Source organism: Ochotona princeps, chromosome 8, assembly GCF_030435755.1.
Source record: "Ochotona princeps isolate mOchPri1 chromosome 8, mOchPri1.hap1, whole genome shotgun sequence".
In the NCBI taxonomy this organism is placed as follows: domain Eukaryota; kingdom Metazoa; phylum Chordata; class Mammalia; order Lagomorpha; family Ochotonidae; genus Ochotona; species Ochotona princeps.
The window spans coordinates 50,872,416-50,890,774 of record NC_080839.1 but is presented as its reverse complement, the minus strand read 5'-3'; the positions used below and the strand labels follow the sequence as shown (position 1 = coordinate 50,890,774).

Below are 18,359 nucleotides of genomic sequence, written 5' to 3'. Positions count from 1 at the left end.
AGTGATTGGGCTCCTGCTCCCAACTGGGCTCTTGCTCTCCTGATTGGGAGATCTGGGCTGCATTCCTGGCCTGCAACTTCACCACCCTGGGTGTTGTGGTCATTTGGAAAGTGAATCAGCAGATGGCAGGTCTCTCTGCTTCTCAAAGAAATAAATAATTGAAAAACAAACACCCAGGGGTTTTAATCCAGAGATTTAACACAGAAATAAGAAGAGCTGAACAGTGAAACTGGAGTGAGGGACAACCCAGAGATGGGGAACAACAGCAGAGAGCCTGTAGGCAGGGGCCAGGGCCGCTGGGCAGGACAGGGGACCGCAGAGTGCACAGCCATGCAGGCAGAGGCATGGTCCTTGTCAGAGCTGTCTTGGGCTGCTGTGGGCTCCATCAGTCCAGAGAAGCAGTTTGTTCTTGGAGGGCAGGGAAAACCTTTGTTTCCACAGTCGTTCCATTTTCCTTTGGGAGAATTTACCCATTTAGCACCCTCATCGCCCCATCTTCCCCCCTGCCAACATCTGCAAGGACATTGCGACCCAGTTTTGCACCCCTCCTCTGACTCCTGGCCCTCTCCACCATGGCTCTGCCAGAGAACACCCCCGAGCATGGCTGCGTGCTCAAGTGCATCCTGCAGGCTGGTCCTTTCCCAGTGTGACAGCAGTGTGCACGGCAAGGACACACCATCCATGCATTGGTTTGTTTCATGTTTCAAATAAATTCTGGAAATGATGCCTGGTTCCGTGCTGCCCTTGCCTGAGACTGTGGCTCAGCTGTGAGACTCCTGGCCTGAGGCAGGTGTCGTTTCAGGTGCTGAGGGTCTGGGGAGGTGAGAGGCCAGGCCAGGTGGTCTCCCCTGCAGCCACCCAGTGGCCCTTCTCCTGCATCTGAGGAGATAGGTCTTCTCCTATTACCTCCTAAGCCACAGGCCAAGGACATGGAGAATTCAAGGTCTGTGGAGCACTTGGCAGGCATTCCCCATGAATAGCCCTCAAAGATGCCTCTGCACTGCAGTAGTACTTGTCTTGGGGACATGTGCCCAGTACTTGCAATAGTGCCCAGAGAGGGGCCACTGTACCCCAGCTGCAGCCTGCATCATGGTCTGCCTGGTTGTATAGACTGCTTCAGTTGCTATGCCCAAGCTGTGACAGGGAACATTGTGACTCTCTGTCTTCCCTTAGGACCCTGTGGTAGACTGTCCTGGCTCAGGCCAGACTGCCACTTACTGCTTATGTAAGACCTTGGGCAAGTTACTCAATTTTTCTGTGCCTCGGTGTTTCCTTCTGTAAACTGGGATCACAATATCTACATTACAAGACTGAGGAAGTCACGTGTGTAATGCTTAGGACAACACTGGTACATCCAGACTGCTTGCTATTCCATCTTTGCTTTCTAACCCCCTCACTCATCTCCCTCCTTCTCCACCATCTCTAACTCTCCCCTCGTACAGTCCACGAGACATCTGAGCTATGGTCCCCCTACCCAGCTACACCTCCACAGCTGTTGCCTCATTGCTCTTTGCTGGCAACTGTGTTAAAAGGGAGAAGCGTGGTGTCCACTGACACTCCTCCTCACCCAGCAGTTTGCAGTGACTCCTCCCAACCTGCACCTGCCCCAATCACTCTCTGGAATGGCTGGTCACAGTCATTAATAACCCTGTAATCACCAGTCCCCCACTGTCCTTCGACCCCTGGCTGGGGCCTCATGAGCACTGGAAGCCGTGGTCCCCAGATCCTTGTCATGCGTTGCACTCACCCCTTTGTTCTCAGGACAGTAGGAGTGCCAGCCAGGTACTACGCATGCTTCCCTGTGCACATCTCCGTACACAGAGGACTTTTGCCACAGAGTCACCTGTGCACCGGCCTCCATTTCCCTCCTTCTCAGAGGATGATGCCCCTTTAATTTCATGTTTATCAGCCAGGGTAAAATTTTATATGATTAATGCACATGTATGTGTTTCACATGTCAAACTTTATACAAATGTCAGCCTGTTGCTTCTTAAAAGCCTTTAAAAAAGGAAAAAAAGCAGCAGTGCTGGACGCTGCACAGTTCATCCAGGCATCTGTCCGAGGTGCTTGAGTCCTCAGCGTCCACACGCACTGTGCTTCTCAGATCCGCTTTCTTCAGCGTGCAGCTTGGAGGGAGACACTTGGCAGAGTGCTCCTCTGTCTTCGTGTGAGGCACTTTGCAAGCGGTCCGGGTAATTTAAGGGTGACTTTTACCTTCATGAAAGCTGGCTGCTTTTTTTTTCTGTTCCTTTGAGTGGACGTCCCTTTCCTTGGGCAGAGAGCTTGCTGTGACTTCTCCCATGCCATCCCCTGCCTCGGTCCTGTTTTTTCCCCCTGCCTGAGGGTTTTTCTGAAACATTTGGCCAACGCTGTCTTTGGGCACCCCCTGCTTACAGGGTTTTTTTTCAAGGCAGATCTTGCTTGCTTCACAGCAGGTGAGCCCATCGCCCTGGAGCCTCAGCTCTCCTGAAACCCTAAGAGCATGCCTGTGCAGGTCTACCTAGAGGCCCTTCTCACCCATGCCCGCACCTGCATCCCCACTGGGTCACCGCCACATGCTCCCCACAAGGCTGCTGCCCTCGTTTGCCTCAGCTGGGCATTTCTGTGCTGACCTCTGCACCTGGCCTTCTTTGCGTCTTTGCTGGGAGTGTACACCCTGTCCTACGCAGATGGTCTCCCCAACACTATTACCAGAGCAGCCAAGCAAAAATGCACAAGCAAGCACCATCTTCCACTTGAAAATATCCTCCACTTGAAAACCTCCTGGACTCGCCTTTCTCTGTTGCCTTCGGCTCTCTGCAGGACCAACCCCCAACTCGGCTTTATGCATTCCTTGATGGTGCCAGGTCTTCTCCCCTCTCTCTCTGGCCTCTTCCTTTCTCTCTTGCACACTGTGTTTTCTTGAAGCTCTATGACCTGTTCACACCTTTCCCTTCTCCCCCTTCTGCGTGGGCACAGGCCTCCCGCCCCTGGCGTCCCAGGTAGGGTTAGTGCCTCCCACCCCTACGTTCTGGATGTGTTACCACCCAAAAGACCTTCGTGTGTCCTAGGCTGGCTGCAGTGGATCCGTCTGAGTCCCTGCTGGGTTCAAGCTGGAGTGTTCTGGTTGGAGCAGGGTCGTGTACCATGGTAGTTCTGGGTCGTCCAGGTGGAAGTCAGTGATGTGGGCCTGTCAGCCAACCCTGCAATTCCTCCCCTACACCCCCTGCAGTCACATGCTGGATGCCATTGGGTCCTCCTCTCAGTGGTAGCAGGTTACATTAGGTGACCGCAAGACAAGAAAGGGAAGATGGCAAGCTCTGCCCAGCTTTCACACCGAACAGTGCCACCCACCCCAGGAACCAAAATGCTGTTTGGAACTGGCATGTAAGAGATGGGGTGTCTGCCCAGTCCGCCCCCAGTGTGCCTCATGCCGCCAAGGGGTGGCTACTCTGCTGTCTGGAGAAAACCCTGCACCCCACACTGCAACCATTTTCTTCTACCTCCTTTCCTGCCTGCCTTGCTCACACTCTGCCATCTAGTTCTTGCTGCCTGCAACCCCCGAGGCAGACACAGGCCAGGATCTCTGTACCCATTTCACAGATGGAGAACCTAAAAGGGAGTCTGGGCCAGGGGAAGTGGAGGCAGCTGGAAGTCCTCAGATCCCCCTTTAGAGAAGGCGCTGTGAAGGGGTTGTGCAAGGTCAGGGGAGCGAGAGCCAGTGAGAGTCCAGGGCAGGTCAGTAGTGCCCCTAGCACCGTGACCAATGCCCAGGAGCTGCTGTGTGTGGGGGATAATGAGAGTACAGGCATGGGCCTTGGGGAGGCAGGATACCTGCGCATTTCTCCAAGGTCCTACGGGGTCAGGGGAGAAGGAGGCCTGCCACTGAGGGGCCAGGGGAGACTGAGGAGAAGCACATGGGGCCCTACCTGCAGCTGCTCTGGCCCAGGAGGGCACATACCTGGGCAGACATGGGACTGCAGAGAAGGTGCCAGCAACCAGGGCAGGGGGTGCCCCGAGAAAGAGGTGCTGTGTTCCCAGTGAGGAAGCAGTGACTTCCCTGCCCAGGTTGGCTTGGCCTTCTGCTATCTGTGGTGGTAGATGGCCTGGTGAGCTGCCAGCAGTGAGAGAGGCGTCATGGGCAACAGGTGAGGAGCAACCGTGGAGGATGTCCAGGTGGCACAGGCCTGGTCAGTGCTTCCCTTGCCTTCTTTTTATCTCTGGGTTCCTGAGAGGGGGAAATCTCCAGGAAAGCAGTCTGGGGCCAGTCTGCAGAAATCCAGCCAGCCCACAACACCCAGGCCTGCTTCCTTCCACCCCAACATACCTCCCTCTGTACCATGGGCAGCACTTCTGGGCCTTTGCTCCCATTCCTGGGAGCTTCTGAAGGACGAGCACCATCCCTGGCCACACTGTGAGGGGTTCAGAGCAGGTGCATCACAATGCCAAAGGTGAGTAGGGAGACACTGTTGATTTCTGGCTGGTCATCAGGCCCTGGGCCCTGGACCTTGAACCCAGAGCCTGTGTGGCCTGAGGCCCTCCCAAGGAAACGACTCCATCTTCAGGGAAACTGAGGACTCCCGAAAGCTCTGGGCAAGGACAGCGCTCCATGCGAAAAGGCTGCTGCGGGCCTCGCCTACCCTTTCCCAGTTTGCTGCCATGGCCCCTGCTGCCTCTTGCACATCTGCTTGTGACTTTTCCGCAGCCCCCTGGCTTCCACTTACTTCAACGGCACCTTGGACCTCACTCTGTGCAGCCTGTCGGCCTCAGTGGGCCTCCTGTGGAACTAGGAGGGCTCCTGTCAGCCCTGTGCACAGCTCTGTGCACAGCACATGGAGAAGCACATGGGGCCCCACCTGCAGCTGCTCTGGCCCAGGAGGGCACATACCTGGACAAACATGGGACTGCAGAGAAGGTGCCAGCAACGTCTGTTCTACCCAGGGCAAGGTCTGTCCTACCCAATGCAAAGGCTCTGCCACAGGGCAGCAGTGCCACGGGCTGAGGATTGCTGGGATCTGCCTGGAGGAACAAGGTCACTCAACCAACTGGACAAAGAGTATCCGCAGGCCAGAGGCAAGGCTGAGGTCAGACCCAGGTGGGTGGACAGGGAGAGGAACCCCCTGGGTCTTGCAGCACAGGTATGTGCTGGGTGGAGGGAAGAACGATGCACAGCGCTGGCTTGAGACCACAAAGAGCTATGAGAGTGCAACTCAGGCAGGGCCAGCGTCCATCATGCAAGGACTGCAGGAGGCAGTGACCTCCAGCTTGTCTGCCTGACAGTGAACTTTCTCGTGAAAAGGTCTCACCCAAAGCAACACACAAACAAGAACCAAGAAAAGTGTTCAGGTTCAAGCTGCCTGGGAGTGGGCAGGATGAGTCCTGGGAAGAGTCCATGTTGACAGGAAACAAACTTGTATTTAATTCTCATTTTCCGTGGAGGCTTCTGAGATGCCCTCATCCACGTGCTGTGACTGCAGGGGCTATAGAGAGATAGGAGCGGGGTCTGTTGAGGCTGACCTTCCTGCCCATGGCCTGTTGGTGCTCTGCCAGGAGCCCCGTGCCCCTAGGCCTGCTCCTCAATCTTCCCCACTGTTCTGAAGTCTTGCATGGTCCCAATCCACGTGCATAATCATGTCTGTCCCAGAGGCAGAGGACAGCCTTGCCAACTTCCCACTATCATGGTGACCAAACACAACCACCCTTTTTCCCTGCCCACCACCCTCCCCACCCCAACCCTACCACCCTGGGTGCCCAGCACTCATGGCAGAGGGCCAGCTATTGGTCAAAACAAGGCCATGGGCTGCTGATCAGCATGGCAGGGCTGAAGGAGGCAGAGGTCTCAGGTCCCAGCTAGCTGTGGACTAGTCTGTTGTGTGCTGCTCAGGCCTCCGAATTCCAGGACCTGTGGCTATGGGGTCCCATTCCCATGGATCCTCCAACCCTGTCCCCTGCCCTGGGCTTCTGTGCAGCAAAGGCCAAGGACAAACAGGCTGTGACTGCTCAGACAGGCGCGAGCATCACCTGCAGAGCTGAGTGCCGCCAGCTCCCTGGAAAGCTGGGAAGATAAAATGGGATCATTCATGTAAAAACTTGCTCCCGCTCAAAAAGCCAGCAGATCTGATTGCTGCTTCTGGCCAGGACAAGGCATAGCTCTGGCTCTAGGAATAAGCTCCTGCTCACGGCCTCATCTTCTGACCTCAGGGCCTCCTTGGGCCACGCGCTACAGCAGCGCATGAAGCTTCCTGGGGCCCACAGTGGTGGAAGAAGCTGGTGACATTTCTTCTTTGCTCACAGGGCAGGAAGAACCTGTAGGTTGCAGAGGTGGGTGAAGGTCTACACCACCCTTAGGGCTGAAAGCCCTTCCAGCCTGGACAGGGCTCTCTCTGTACCTGAAAGCAGTGAGCCTCCAGGCTAGGCTCCCAGTCTCACTTCTGCAGCAGCTTTGAGCAGGAGTAGGCACCTGCTCTGGCCAGAGGCAGCCACTCCCAAGCTTCTGGGATTTCCCCTGCAGGCCCAGGGAGCACTCTTGGGTCTTTGCAGCCCCAGGGGGTGGTAGCCTGGGGACTCATAACACCCTTTGCCCTGCCACCATGCTCTTGAAAATCTTGTGCCCCCTTTTGGCTAAGCAGCCTTTGGCTGTTAACAGGAACTCTGGTTGTGAAGATTTTGCAGTTTTCTGCTGTTAACACAAGATGACTTCTGTTACTGGGAAAGAAGACAGGTGCGACTTATTGAAAGTTACATAAGAAAGACCAAATGTGAGTGGAGAAAGAGGCTGAGGGAGAACTTCAGCTGAACTGCAGCATGGGGGCAGGGGTGGGCTGGGTTCCCATGTGGCAGGGTACACCTGTGCACGTAGGAACATGATCACCTTGTGCTCTGACGTGGTCATAGGAGCACATGTGTGTGCGTGACACTTGTGTGCATGGGCTCACAGTGGGGTCATTCATCAGGAAGGGCTTTATTGAGTGCTGTGCTGAGCCTGTTGGGTTGGGGTTGTGGGCACAGCTGATCATAGGAGCATTGGGTGGGGGTGTTAGAGAAGAGGATGTATTGCACCCTGGGCTAAGAATGTAGCAGGGAGGAGGACAAGGTTGGGGACTTGGTGTCAGGGCAGGGGAGGGGTGTGGTGCTTGGTAGCAGAAGAGAAGTCCTTGGCATGTGGGACGGTGCTTACTCAGTGCCTACAGAGACTGGGTCACCCCAAGGCCTTTTTGCAGGCAGGGTCCTGGGTCACAGACAATGCTATGGAGTCCTGGGCTCGTTCCCAGCTGTACCTGTAGAGATGCAGATGGGCCCACAAGGATCCCATGGCAAGGTGGGGAGGGTGTTCCCACAAGGCAGGTAGAGGCGTTCCTCTTTGAGGACTCACGTGGACCCAGCCGGCACCAGCAGACTATCATCGGGGCTCAGACTCAGGCGTTGGCCTCCCATGATCACCACTGAAGAGCCCTCCTGGGAGAGGAGCAGGACATCAGGAGGCTGGAGGCTCTAGGCACAACCTGAACAACTCCCAGTCGGCCTTGGTCAGGGCCCCTGGGTAGCCTGACCCCCACACACAGGACGTTGTGTCACCCTCCCTGTCCAGGGCCCCACTTGCCAGCTGCCACAGCCACACATCCACATGCAGTCTTGGACCTCGGCTGCTGCCCTGTCCATGGGCGATAACCTGGGGGGAGATGAAATGGTTTTTTTTGGTGCTCCCTGCCCCACACAGACCCAGGGTCTTGAACCTGGCTCTCACACAGCAGCCCCGAGTGAGGCAGGGGCAAGGCCTGTAGCACAGCCTGTCACTGCATGCTGAGCAAAGAGCAGCACTCAGAGAGGAAAGCTGCAGGGCTGCAGGCTTCCTTGCCACCTGCCAGGGCAAGCAGGTGCTGCCTATCTGCTATATCTCCTTTCACATATGCATGCATCTGGGCTCCTTCTGACACGTGCTCCCGTGAAGGTACGCCCACCAGGGCACACTAGGGACATACACTCATCAGATCTCTCCATTCTGGCTTCCAAGACTGAGACTGATCAAAGACCCAGGGATTCTTAACAAGGTAAATCTCAGACCTCCAAGGAGCTGTCGTTGAATGGGGCAACAGCCCTACTCTGAAAGCAAACAAAGGATGGTTTGGGACCACATGGCCTCCACAAACTACAGCATAGTCGCCACTGCCTGAGTCAGGGAGGAAGCAAGTTGGGCTGTGCGCAGTCCCCCAGCCTCCGGGATGGGATGTGCATGTGCACCTGTGTGTGTGAGTGTAGCATGCATATGTGAGGGTGAGCATATATATAAGTGTGTGAGCATGAGCATGTATTTGAGTTTCTGTGTGAGTGTGCACACAGCATGCAAGCAAAGCCCACTGGCATATTTCCTGAGGGCCGTTGGATAGATGCTATGTGTGGCCAGAACTCCATTACCTGGGTCTCATAGGAGTCCCCAAACAGGCTGAGGGATGTGCCTGCCTGCAGCTTGCTGCGGTGGCTGTCCAGCCAGGCCTCCAGGGACATGGGCTCCATGACAGGCCGTGTGCTCAGAGGGAATGGCGGCTCCTTGAGCAGCTGCTCTGCACGTGACAAGGATGGTCAGCGTCTTCTGGGCCCAGCCCACCCAGCCCGTACAGCCCGAGCAGGCCCAGCTCCCAGGGGCCGCTGCTCCCAACTACCAGAACAGGGTCTGGGCCCAGCTCGATGACCAAGTAGCTATTTGATGCCATCTCCTCAATAACTAAAATCTGTACAAAGTGCTCAGGACAGGACCCGGGGCTGGGACCCATTGTGGTCTGGGGAAGCAGGGAGGGACAATGCAGGTCCCAGTGGCCTCACCAGGGATGGGCTTTCCTGTTCTGTGCTGCTCCGAGCGGAAGAACCTATAGGGACAAGCGTTGGACAGGAATGATGGGCATCCCTGTGAGAGCTGCCAGCATGACACAGGCGATCACACACATTCACGGTGCCCACACCCACACACAGCTTACTGTATACCCACCCCAGGAACACCAATCTCCCCTCCCCAGTGGGTGCTCCTCTTCCTCCCCAGAAGATGTTCTCCCTAATTCCCAGGCATAACAGCTGCAGGCCAGAAGGTGAAGCCTCCAGACATGGCAGGGGGTGGGGAGCTGGAGGCTCACTCCTGGATGATGGGAGCCAGCTGTGTGCCGAGGTCCTCGCAGTAGAACCACTTCTCATACAGGACGTCCGTGGTATTGTCCACGTAATACCTGCCAGAGCAAAGGATGGCAAACTTGCTCCCCATCTGGGTGCCTCAGGCACTGCTCCACCTGTGGGCACCTGGACTGGACCCTGCACGTGAGGGGCCAGCCCTGATCCCTCTACCAGGCTCTTTCAGAAGCACACCTATGCCCTCTGGACCACTGACAGAGCAAGTAAATCCCTCCCCAAGGCTCAGGGAAGCGGGGTAGCTGGCAGGAACTATCTGCCTTGGTAGTAGTGGGCCAGAGTTAAGACTGAAGCTGAGCACACAGTAATCTGAGTGTCTGTTTTTCCCAATGAGGGAGCTGAGGCGAAGCCTGAACCCAGGACTAGCAGTGGCCAGGTGCTGGGCCTGCCTGTGGCACTTGGGTCAGAAGTCAACATGTGGAGGCTGGACCCTCAATGGGGACGAAGAGAGGTGGCAGTCCTTTTGATTCAGGGTCATGACTGCAAAGCTTTGGGCCCCTGCCCTGGGGAAAGGCACATAATCATCACACACTCTGAAACCCACCCAACCCCCTGCCTGGCTCAGCGGCTGCTCTGTTGATCTGGATGAGTGTGGGGGTGGGAATGTTTGGCAATACAGCAGGTGCTACGAATGGCTGTAACCTGTGTGCCCACCCCTCAGATCCAGCTCCTATTGAAAACCACAATGGTCCCTGCTAGCGCGAGTCGTGAACCACCCAGCAGGCACCCTAAATTCCATCGCCACCGAAAGCATCCTGCCTGGGCAGCAACACTCTCAGGAACTGCCATTGGAGTGGCATTTTCATGTCAGGTCCCTGGCTTTTATTAAAGGTCAAAACAGCCAGATGGAAGCTTGTTTTGAATTTGCTGTAAAATGTTATTGAGGACACTGACCTTCCCCTCACAGAAGACACCCCAAGAAAGGCTCTGGTAAAAAAGAGATCGCTTAGAATTTAACACGAGGTCTCCATTTCCATGACACACTGACATGCCATTGATGATCATGCGACCATTAGCCAAGTTGTCTTTCTCTTTTCAAGATTCACTCATAAATACTCATGAGTTTCTCTAGGTCATTAAAAAGCCCAAACGTTCACGCAGCCGGCCTGCATGACAGTAGGCAGATCTACACAGGAAACAGCCAAAGTGACAGCGTAGGTGCTTCCTGAGCTTAAACGGCGGCAGGGCAGCTTGCTGGCCTCGGTAATTATTATTTTGTTTCCTTGAGATGCTCACATCATATAAAAGTTTGGCCTTTCATGGAGAACCCATTTTCACTTTGAGAGTACATGTGTCTAAGAGCCCAAGATGTGAGCCAGGGTTCCCTGATCTTAGTGACCTGAGGGGACATCTGTCTCAGTGAAAAAAAAAAGTTCAAAAACCAGGTTAGTGCATGGGAAAGTCTTTGCTCTCTGGATCTACCAACTGTGTCTTCTTTGTGGAAGAATGCTGTCAGATAGGAAACACTGTCATGGACACCAGAGGCGGCAGCTGAGCCGTGCTCTCCCCCTCCTGCTGGCATGAACTGGGCTGCCAACAGTAGCAGGCAGAGGCTGGGGTTGAACAGGGGGTATTGACTGTGGCATTCTGCACCTACTTCCTTTTCTGTGTCCCACCTCACCCCACAAACCCCAGACAGAAAGCACAGGTTTTAAGTCCAGCTTGGAGGGTTGACAAGCTCCCAGAGGGTCCCAGAGGATATTCTTGCCCTCCACCCCCAAGCCCGACATGGAATCCCACTCTCCCACCGGTGGACAAACACAGGACCTTCACTGTCCCCACCCTCCTGGTGACCAGCAAGAACTTTCCAGGGCATGCCGCCTCCAGCTGCTGTAGGTGTGGGCTGCACCGCTCTGCTGCTTGCCTGCTCCCTGCCCCAGCCCCCCAGGCAGGTCGCACTCACCTGAGCCCATCAAGCTCCGTCTCCAGCCGCCTCCGTTCAACTACCAGCCCCACAGTGTTGGCAAACCTCTGTGGGGAGTGGGGCACACGCGCGGGCAGGAGAAATATCTGCAAGAGGAGAACCTGATACCCATAGGCTCCTCTAGGCTGACCCACAGCAGCACTGCCCGTCCCCCAGGCCTGATGCTCTGCCCTGCCTCTCACCAGGGAACCCAAGGTAACATCAGGTTGTGCTGAGGAAGGGCCACCCTGAAGGAGGGCTCCCGAGGTTGGGCAGGAAAGGGAAGAACAGGGACAAGATCTGCGGAAACCAGGCTGGGTGCCAAGGTGGGGCCCATTCCTTCTGGCTGTTCTTGATTCTCTGCATGTCTGGGCTCCCGACCTCACCTCTCCCTGCCGAATGACCACGTCCCGGTGCTGCCCTCGCTCCAGGACTCGGAGAACCATGTCTCCTTGCATCTGGTAAAACACCTGTGGGACAGCAAAAAGCCTTAGCCCCTCACACAGAGACCCTGTCTCAAACACTCATGTGAGTACAAGTAGAGGCCCCCGGTGGGTGAGAGACTCGCCCATCCTCTGTGCCAGGTACTTCCATGTATGTGATCAGAAATCCTGATACAACCTCCAAAGGTAATATGAAGCCCATTCTGCAGAAAGGACAACGGAGGCTCATGGTGAAGCCTAGACTAGGAGTCTAGTCCAGGGTGGACTGGGGACTGTGCTTGATCCAAGGAGCTCTGCCTGCCTGTTTCCTGTGCCAGCCAAGGTCCCTAGCGAATGCGTTTGCAGAGACTGATCGGGCAATCAGGCGTGTCCCTCTGCTTGCTTCCTTCATTGCCTAACACACACTGTCTGTGGGTCATGTGTCTGTCTGTAGCATGGTAACATGCTAGCCCCTAATACTGTCTTTGCTAAAATGTCTGCTGAGCTGTCTTTTTAGGATCAGAACCAGCTGCAGCCAAAATTATGACCAACTACACCACGCCAGACAGCTCCCCGGGACTCTTAACCACATGAAACCATACATTCTCCCTTGACCACGCAGCCACCATCCTGGAGCACGCAATGCAACCTGTGTGAACGTATGATCTGCTACGGCTTTCCCCACCCTTTCCTCCACACTTCTCAATGTCTACCTGGTTTAACCTAGCTGTGCTCTGACCCCAACTTCACTGATTCCCAGGCGCCTTTCTGCATGGCAAGATGGGTGTGGTTATTGGTTTCCTGCACGTCCTGGCAGACATGGACACTCCCTGCGGGTCACACATCGCAGAGGTGTTAATGGCCCACCCACAGGGCTGAAAGAGTGTTCCCAACAGTATCTGTGGTTATTATTCTGTAAGGACTCAGAGGAATTAGAGATTCTTGTCAGGACACCAAAGACAACGCTATTCTCCCCAAGCCCTGCTAGGCCACTGTGGGCCCTTGATCAATTCAGTTAGACCTTCTTGCCCTTTTTAAAGGATTATATACTGGAAAGGCAGACTCCCCAGATCGCTGCAAGGGTGGAAACCAGGAGCTAGCACCTTCACCTGGGTCTCCCACAGGGTGACAAGGGACCAGCCATTTGGCCCATCCCCCGTTGCTTTCTCAGATACACTATCAGGGAACTGGATGGGACATGGAACAGCCAGGGCACCAGCTGATGCTCCAATAGGATGCTGGCGTTGCAGCTGGTGGCTTAACTGGTGCTGCTACAAGGCCAGCTTTTCCGTGCCTGTTTACTCACCTACAGCAAGACAGCATCTGCTTAGAAGGTCCTTGTGAGCCTCTAGCTAATGCCTGAGTGATGGTGGCACTTAATGCCAAGGGAAATGTACATATTTAATAATAGAGTAAAAATATGAAATGCAATGGAACCATGAGAAGCTACTTTGACTGCTAATGATAATGAAAAATGCTGACATGACGATGTTAAAGTGAGAGTCGTGACCCTATCCACAGGGTCCTAACTGTACGGACTGACACGGGTCATGTGTTCATAGGGGTGCACCCGATGGGTGGGAATGTGAGTGGTACAAACATGTTTTTCTATATTTCTCATGTTTTCTCTAATGAACAATATTTCCTTCTAGTATTAAAACCTCAGCCACATTATTTAATACAAATAAGAAAATAAAACCTAGCAGGTTTCCCTATAGAAAGCAAGTCAGCATGTCCCCAGCCCCTCCCCACAGTTGTGTGTATGCGTGTGTACACATGTGTGGCCTGGGTCTTTTTGGGGTGTGGTGGAAAGAGTTCTGGTAAGGGGCCATGACCAAGGGAAGTCGAGGGAGTCTGGAGTGGCCGAGATTCAAGCCATTCTGGGCAGGCTACCAAGTGCTCATGACCCTGAAACAAAAATATAAGATGGAAACTGAATTCTCCTGTTTGCTGCCCAGAGGCTTTCCTTGTAGTGAAGGCCAGGCCTGGCTGGGAGCAGACACACAGATGGGAGAAGAGCAGAAAATCCCCAACAGCCGTGGGCAATCCAAAAGGAATTATGCTTGTTTGGGACTGGTGACATTTGGGGCCCTGGGCGAGCAGGAAGATTAACTGTACCGCTCTGGCGGTTATTGAATTGAATCTGGCTGCTGAGCCCTGCAGGCAGCAGGACACACAGGCAAGCAAAGCATGGGAGGTACCTACTCCACACAGCGACCCCATCCACCAGGCTGGGGATGCTGGCCCAGGTACTGCTAGGAAAGGTTCAGATGGGGGCTGTGACATGGCCTGTCTGAAACACATGATTGTGGCCCACCTTGGGATACAGTGAGCTAAGCTGCCACTTGAGAGGCTGGCATCCCATAAAAGAAGACTAGTTCAAGACCAGGATGCTGAGCTGCCCATCTAATGCCCAGACTAATGGGCCTGGGCAGACAGAGGATGATGGCATGAGTCCTTCAGCCCCTGCCACTTACATGACAGACCAGAATGGGGCTCTTGTTTGGCCTGGTCCAGACCTAGCTGTTGTAACCATCTGGGAAGGGAACCAGTGATGGAAAATTTCTCTTCCTCTCCCATCCCCTCCTTGTTGCTTTGTCTTTTACATACATTCATCCATAAATCTCAAAAAAATAAAAAGATTACACAGTCAGTGGTTCACCTAAACTATCATACGAACAGTGAGTGGCTGGCTCATCTATCTCCCAACCAGGGGCCCCTCGCACCTGTGTGCCCCCAGGAAAAGGGGTAGGGCAGGGCAGTATGTGTGGTGTAGGGGTTGGGAAGCGAAGCCCAGCCACTGGGGGGCTGTTGCAATGGGAAATGTCTGTCTCCGTAGGTAAGAGGCTTGATGGCCACCAGCTGAGCCAGGGCATGGGCTGGCTGGTCCCTCAGTGGACACCTGGCCCCTGTGTGGCATGCAGGAATCATGAGATGGGCAGAGGGCAAAGGTGGTAGGAGCAAGAAGTGTAGGAAGGCGAGAGGTAGACAGGAGGGGTGGGCCCTGGGGCCAGGGGAAGCGACTAGGGAGGCTGGTCCCCTTCCCACGCCCCCTGCGTGCTGCCGCAGTCTGTCCTCTCTGCCCACACCTCTGGTGGCTTTTCCACAGAGGACACTGGGGTCTGGAGCAATAAGAGGAAATGGCCAGTTCTGCCGAGGCTCTGCCCACACTGCCCCCGGGGGAACCCACGCACACACTCGGTGCTCACAGAGCAGCTGTTGCAAGAGCCATGCTACTGAGCCATGCTACTGGCTGCAGGTCTGGGCTGGTGACAGCTGAACGGGGGCGGGGGGGGGGTGGGGAGGGGGGGCTACGGGCTGACGGCACTGCACTCTGGACCTCCAGCCTCGGAACCAGGGAACAAGAGATGGACAGACGGGGTCCTGCTACTGGTCCTTCCCCTCTCGGGACTCTCACAGCTATGTCGCTCCTACACTTCTGCTTTAATTTTGTTTTTACTTACTCACTTTTAGGTAGGTGGAGGAGACACGGTTCAAAAGTCAAGGTACAAAAGAGTGCTTGGTGCAAATCCTCCCCTCCCCCTGCCAAGTCACACAGCTCCTGGCTCTCACCCAGCTCCAGTCCCTCCCTCTGCTCCTCCCCCTCCCCACCCTCTCCTTTGGCATCTTGCTTCTCTCAGCCTCCTCTCCTCATCCCACTCCCCTCAGCCCAGCCCACCCCTACATTGTGTGTCCTGGATCTGAAGAGCACCTAGGTACCCCTGGCATTGGGGCGGGACGAATCAGGACATCTGGTTTAGAGCAGAGGCAGCAGGAGCCAATTTCACTGCGTGGGGGCCGGGCTCTTTCCCAGGGCTCCCCCAGCAGAGCTCCCTTGCTCAGGCCCTGGACCAGTGCCCTGTGCTACCCCAGCCACCATCCCACCCCACTGACTAGGTCTCCCTGTCTCCAGGCTGCGCGCTCTGGCCCATTCACAGGGAGTGTCCCCTGCAACCAGGAGCAGCCAGCCCAGCCCATGGGTTAGGCCAGGGAGGGGTGATCCTACCTCCTCGCCCTCCTCGATGTGGTAGTCCTTCCTGGTGTTGGGACCCCCCACAAACATGATCTTGAGCTGTTCCTGGTGCCTGCAATGAGCCAACAGTGAGAGTCCTGACCCAGCTCCTGAGGCTGAGGGAAGAAGGACATGCAGGGCATGAGGTGGGCCAAGAGGGCACCTGCTTCAGTGTCACTGTCCCTGACCCCACTCCCGGACCCCCCGAGTGCACACTGTGCCTCTGACCATCCACACATGGGTCCCCTATGTCTTGTGACCCAACACGGGGGGTGGCTTGCTGGAGGATCTGTCACCAGCACCTAGGGGCCCTGGGACTGTGCTCAGGATCTTGTTACAGGATGGTCCCTGAGGCCTGTCGGGCAGCTGGCTGACTCAGCCCCTGTACTCTGCAGAACACTCATGGGCTAGGACACCCAGCAGAGGCCCCAGATGGCGGTGAGTCAGTGTGGCACACAGCTAAAATCCCAGGCTTCTGAGCCAGCCCTGGCCCAGCATTCGATCTGGCTCTACCCTTAACCTTGAGCACACTCCTTCACCTGGGTGGGCCTCGGTCTTCTCACCTGTTATTTTGTAGAGTTAAATGGAAGACATGAGTTAACATTTGGAAGCTTGCACAACAGGGCCTGACTGGTAGTCGGCAAAAGCTATTTGAGCATTGGATAAAATAAAGCTAACTCAGCTCTCTGACAGGTGGCTGAGTCCAGAGAGGCTGATGTCGCCAGGTAACGACAGACCCTGCGCCGGCCTCCAGCCTCCTTGGCCCCAAGCCAGCGCCCTATCCATGGTGCACAGAGCCAGCCCACCTACTGCTGGGTCCTGTCACCTTTCCTAAGAACTTCCCCCAGTGCCCTACTCCCTGCTGCCTCACTCTACATGGGGTCTCCTCCAGTGGACTGGTAGGCAGTGGGACGTGCCCAGGGGTGCTTATCAGGTGACCCCATCACTACTAGGAGGGCAAGGGCTTTCCAAGGAGCAGGGAAGACACTGGGGCTGGGTACAGAGACCATCTGTGGGCTTGGGTCACTGGCTGTGGGGGCTGCCTGTGTTGGTGATGATGGGACATGGTAGAGGGAGGGCCTGGACTGTGCCCTTCCTCTCCCTCCAACCTGGTGTCCTTTTGTTGGGAGGGGGATTGGGGACCAAGGGGAGATATGGTCTCTTTTCCTTCTTCAGTGAGCAAGCCACATCCTGCCCTGTGTTTGAAAACACAGATGAGATCAGGAGATGGGAGGAGAGGGTCCCTCAGGCAGGCTGAAATGGGAAGGGCTCCCGCTGCTGCCCAGGGCTTACAGGAGCAGAGGGAGGCCGCCAGGTACCTAGGGTGCAGAGGCCAACCCTGGTGGTGTGGGGCTAGTCTTGGAAGCTATGATGGAGAAGGCTGGATCAGGAGGGACGCCAGCCAGGGACTTTGCCCTTGGCCTGACGGGTGTCGGGAGCTTCAGAAGCTCATTTGTTTTGCTCAGACTCACTAAAATCTCATTCTGGGGAAATGCTGATCATCGACCATGGCCCTCTTTCACAGTGACCAACAGCGTACGAGGACTTTGGAGTCAAACTGTTCCATGGGCTTAAGTCTAGGGAAGGTACTTTATGAAGTCCCCCTTATAGGGGATAGTGAGGATTAAAGGTGGTGCTGCAGAATGCTGGGCATGGGCTCTGAGGGGGATGTGTAGCTAAGGTGCCCCCATCCTCCGGAGCAGATGGGAGCTTGGATCTGGGGAACACTGGAGGCCCAGCTACAGGGATGAGGGAGGAGATACAGTCAACAGAGCCCGGGGAGGACCTGATAGGCACGCTGGACAGATGCAGTGGCAGGGGCAGGTCCATGGGGTGCTGCTGGCTTAGGGCAGAATATGGTGCTGGGACTTGCCTGTGTGTGTCTGCAAAGAGGGGCCATGGAGCCGGCAATGCACCAGAAGATCCCCAATGAGTATCCTTTGCCTGCTCCTTCCCACACTTATGTTCTGTTGTCATTCTAAGCCACTGAAAACTTAGATTCCCCCAAATGTGTGGGAGCAGCTTGGGGTGGGATAGCTGCTTCGCAGCAGCTCCTTCCCGGCGTCTCAGGGTGGTGTGGGGCACAAATGCACCTGCTGTCGCAGCCCAGGAGTCCTAACAAGGGCGAGCCACCGCAGCGGTAGCAGAAAGAGGAACACTTGGACTGGCGGAAGCCGGAACAGCAGCTCCTTCTGTTCCCCGACGGCCCTGCGAGAGTAGCGCCCCCTCCCCCATCTGTAAGATCAAACACTTTTGCTGGTGCAGACAGAGGTGGCAGAGCGCACAGGACGCGCGGGATGTGCGGCACAGAGGACTCACATGAGCTTGTTGCAAACCGGGGGCTGGAAGGAGGCCTGATTCTCCTGCACCCAGGTCCGCACTGGCACTGGGCGCTCCATGCCTGTCGCCCGCGCACCCTGCGGGAGTCGTCTTCCCCCACACCGCAGCCTTCTGCCCTGTGGTCAGAGAGATGCGCTCCGCTCCACTTCGGTCTGCCGCCTTGCTCACCAGCCACACCGACCCAGTATCAAAGGCCGGTTGGCCCCTCCCAGACTCGGGAGTCCCAGGCCCGCCCCCACAGAGCCACCTCACCTCCTAGGGACTCCAAGCGTGAACCACACCATCCCGACCCTTTCTGGTCGTTTGTCGGGGTCTCGGAGAAGGACCCAGGGAAAGTCGCTGGAGGCTGTGTGGTAGCAGCGGGGAGTGTAGCAGCAGGGAGTGGAGATAGTGGGTAAGAACACGAGTGGTGCTGGCCCTGGGTTTAAACCTCAGTTGTCCCACATGGAAAATGGGATGCGTAGATTCATATTAGTGGCCTGTACACTCCTGATTGGAAGGAGGCATGGCCGTTTCCCCAGAGGGATGGGGT

General features: G+C 55.7%; 1 protein-coding gene across 1 annotated transcript; it reads right to left on the bottom strand.

Moving 5' to 3' along the window:
- Positions 1–6,841: 6,841 nt before the first annotated feature.
- HAAO (3-hydroxyanthranilate 3,4-dioxygenase) lies at positions 6,842–17,960 on the bottom strand. Its single transcript, XM_004582766.3, has 10 exons — positions 17,807–17,960; positions 15,482–15,560; positions 11,440–11,523; positions 11,054–11,160; positions 9,102–9,191; positions 8,797–8,840; positions 8,392–8,537; positions 7,580–7,648; positions 7,352–7,434; positions 6,842–7,256 (listed from the first exon to the last, which is right to left on the bottom strand). Exons 1-10 carry the CDS (start codon positions 17,884–17,886, stop codon positions 7,178–7,180), a joined length of 861 nt encoding a protein of 286 aa, XP_004582823.2. The 5' UTR covers positions 17,887–17,960; the 3' UTR covers positions 6,842–7,177.
- Between the last annotated feature and the right edge of the window lie 399 nt (positions 17,961–18,359).

Excerpts from the sequence above, each read along its gene's own strand:
- HAAO (XM_004582766.3), bottom strand. The coding sequence starts at position 17,886 with ATGGAGCGCCCAGTGCCAGTGCGGACCTGGGTGCAGGAGAATCAGGCC. Across the intron at positions 9,192-11,053 it reads ACGGAGCTTGATGGGCTCAG|GTATTACGTGGACAATACCA; the intron begins GTGAGTGCGACC and ends TTGCTCTGGCAG. Across the intron at positions 7,649-8,391 it reads GGGACTCCTATGAGACCCAG|GTTATCGCCCATGGACAGGG; the intron begins GTAATGGAGTTC and ends ATCTCCCCCCAG.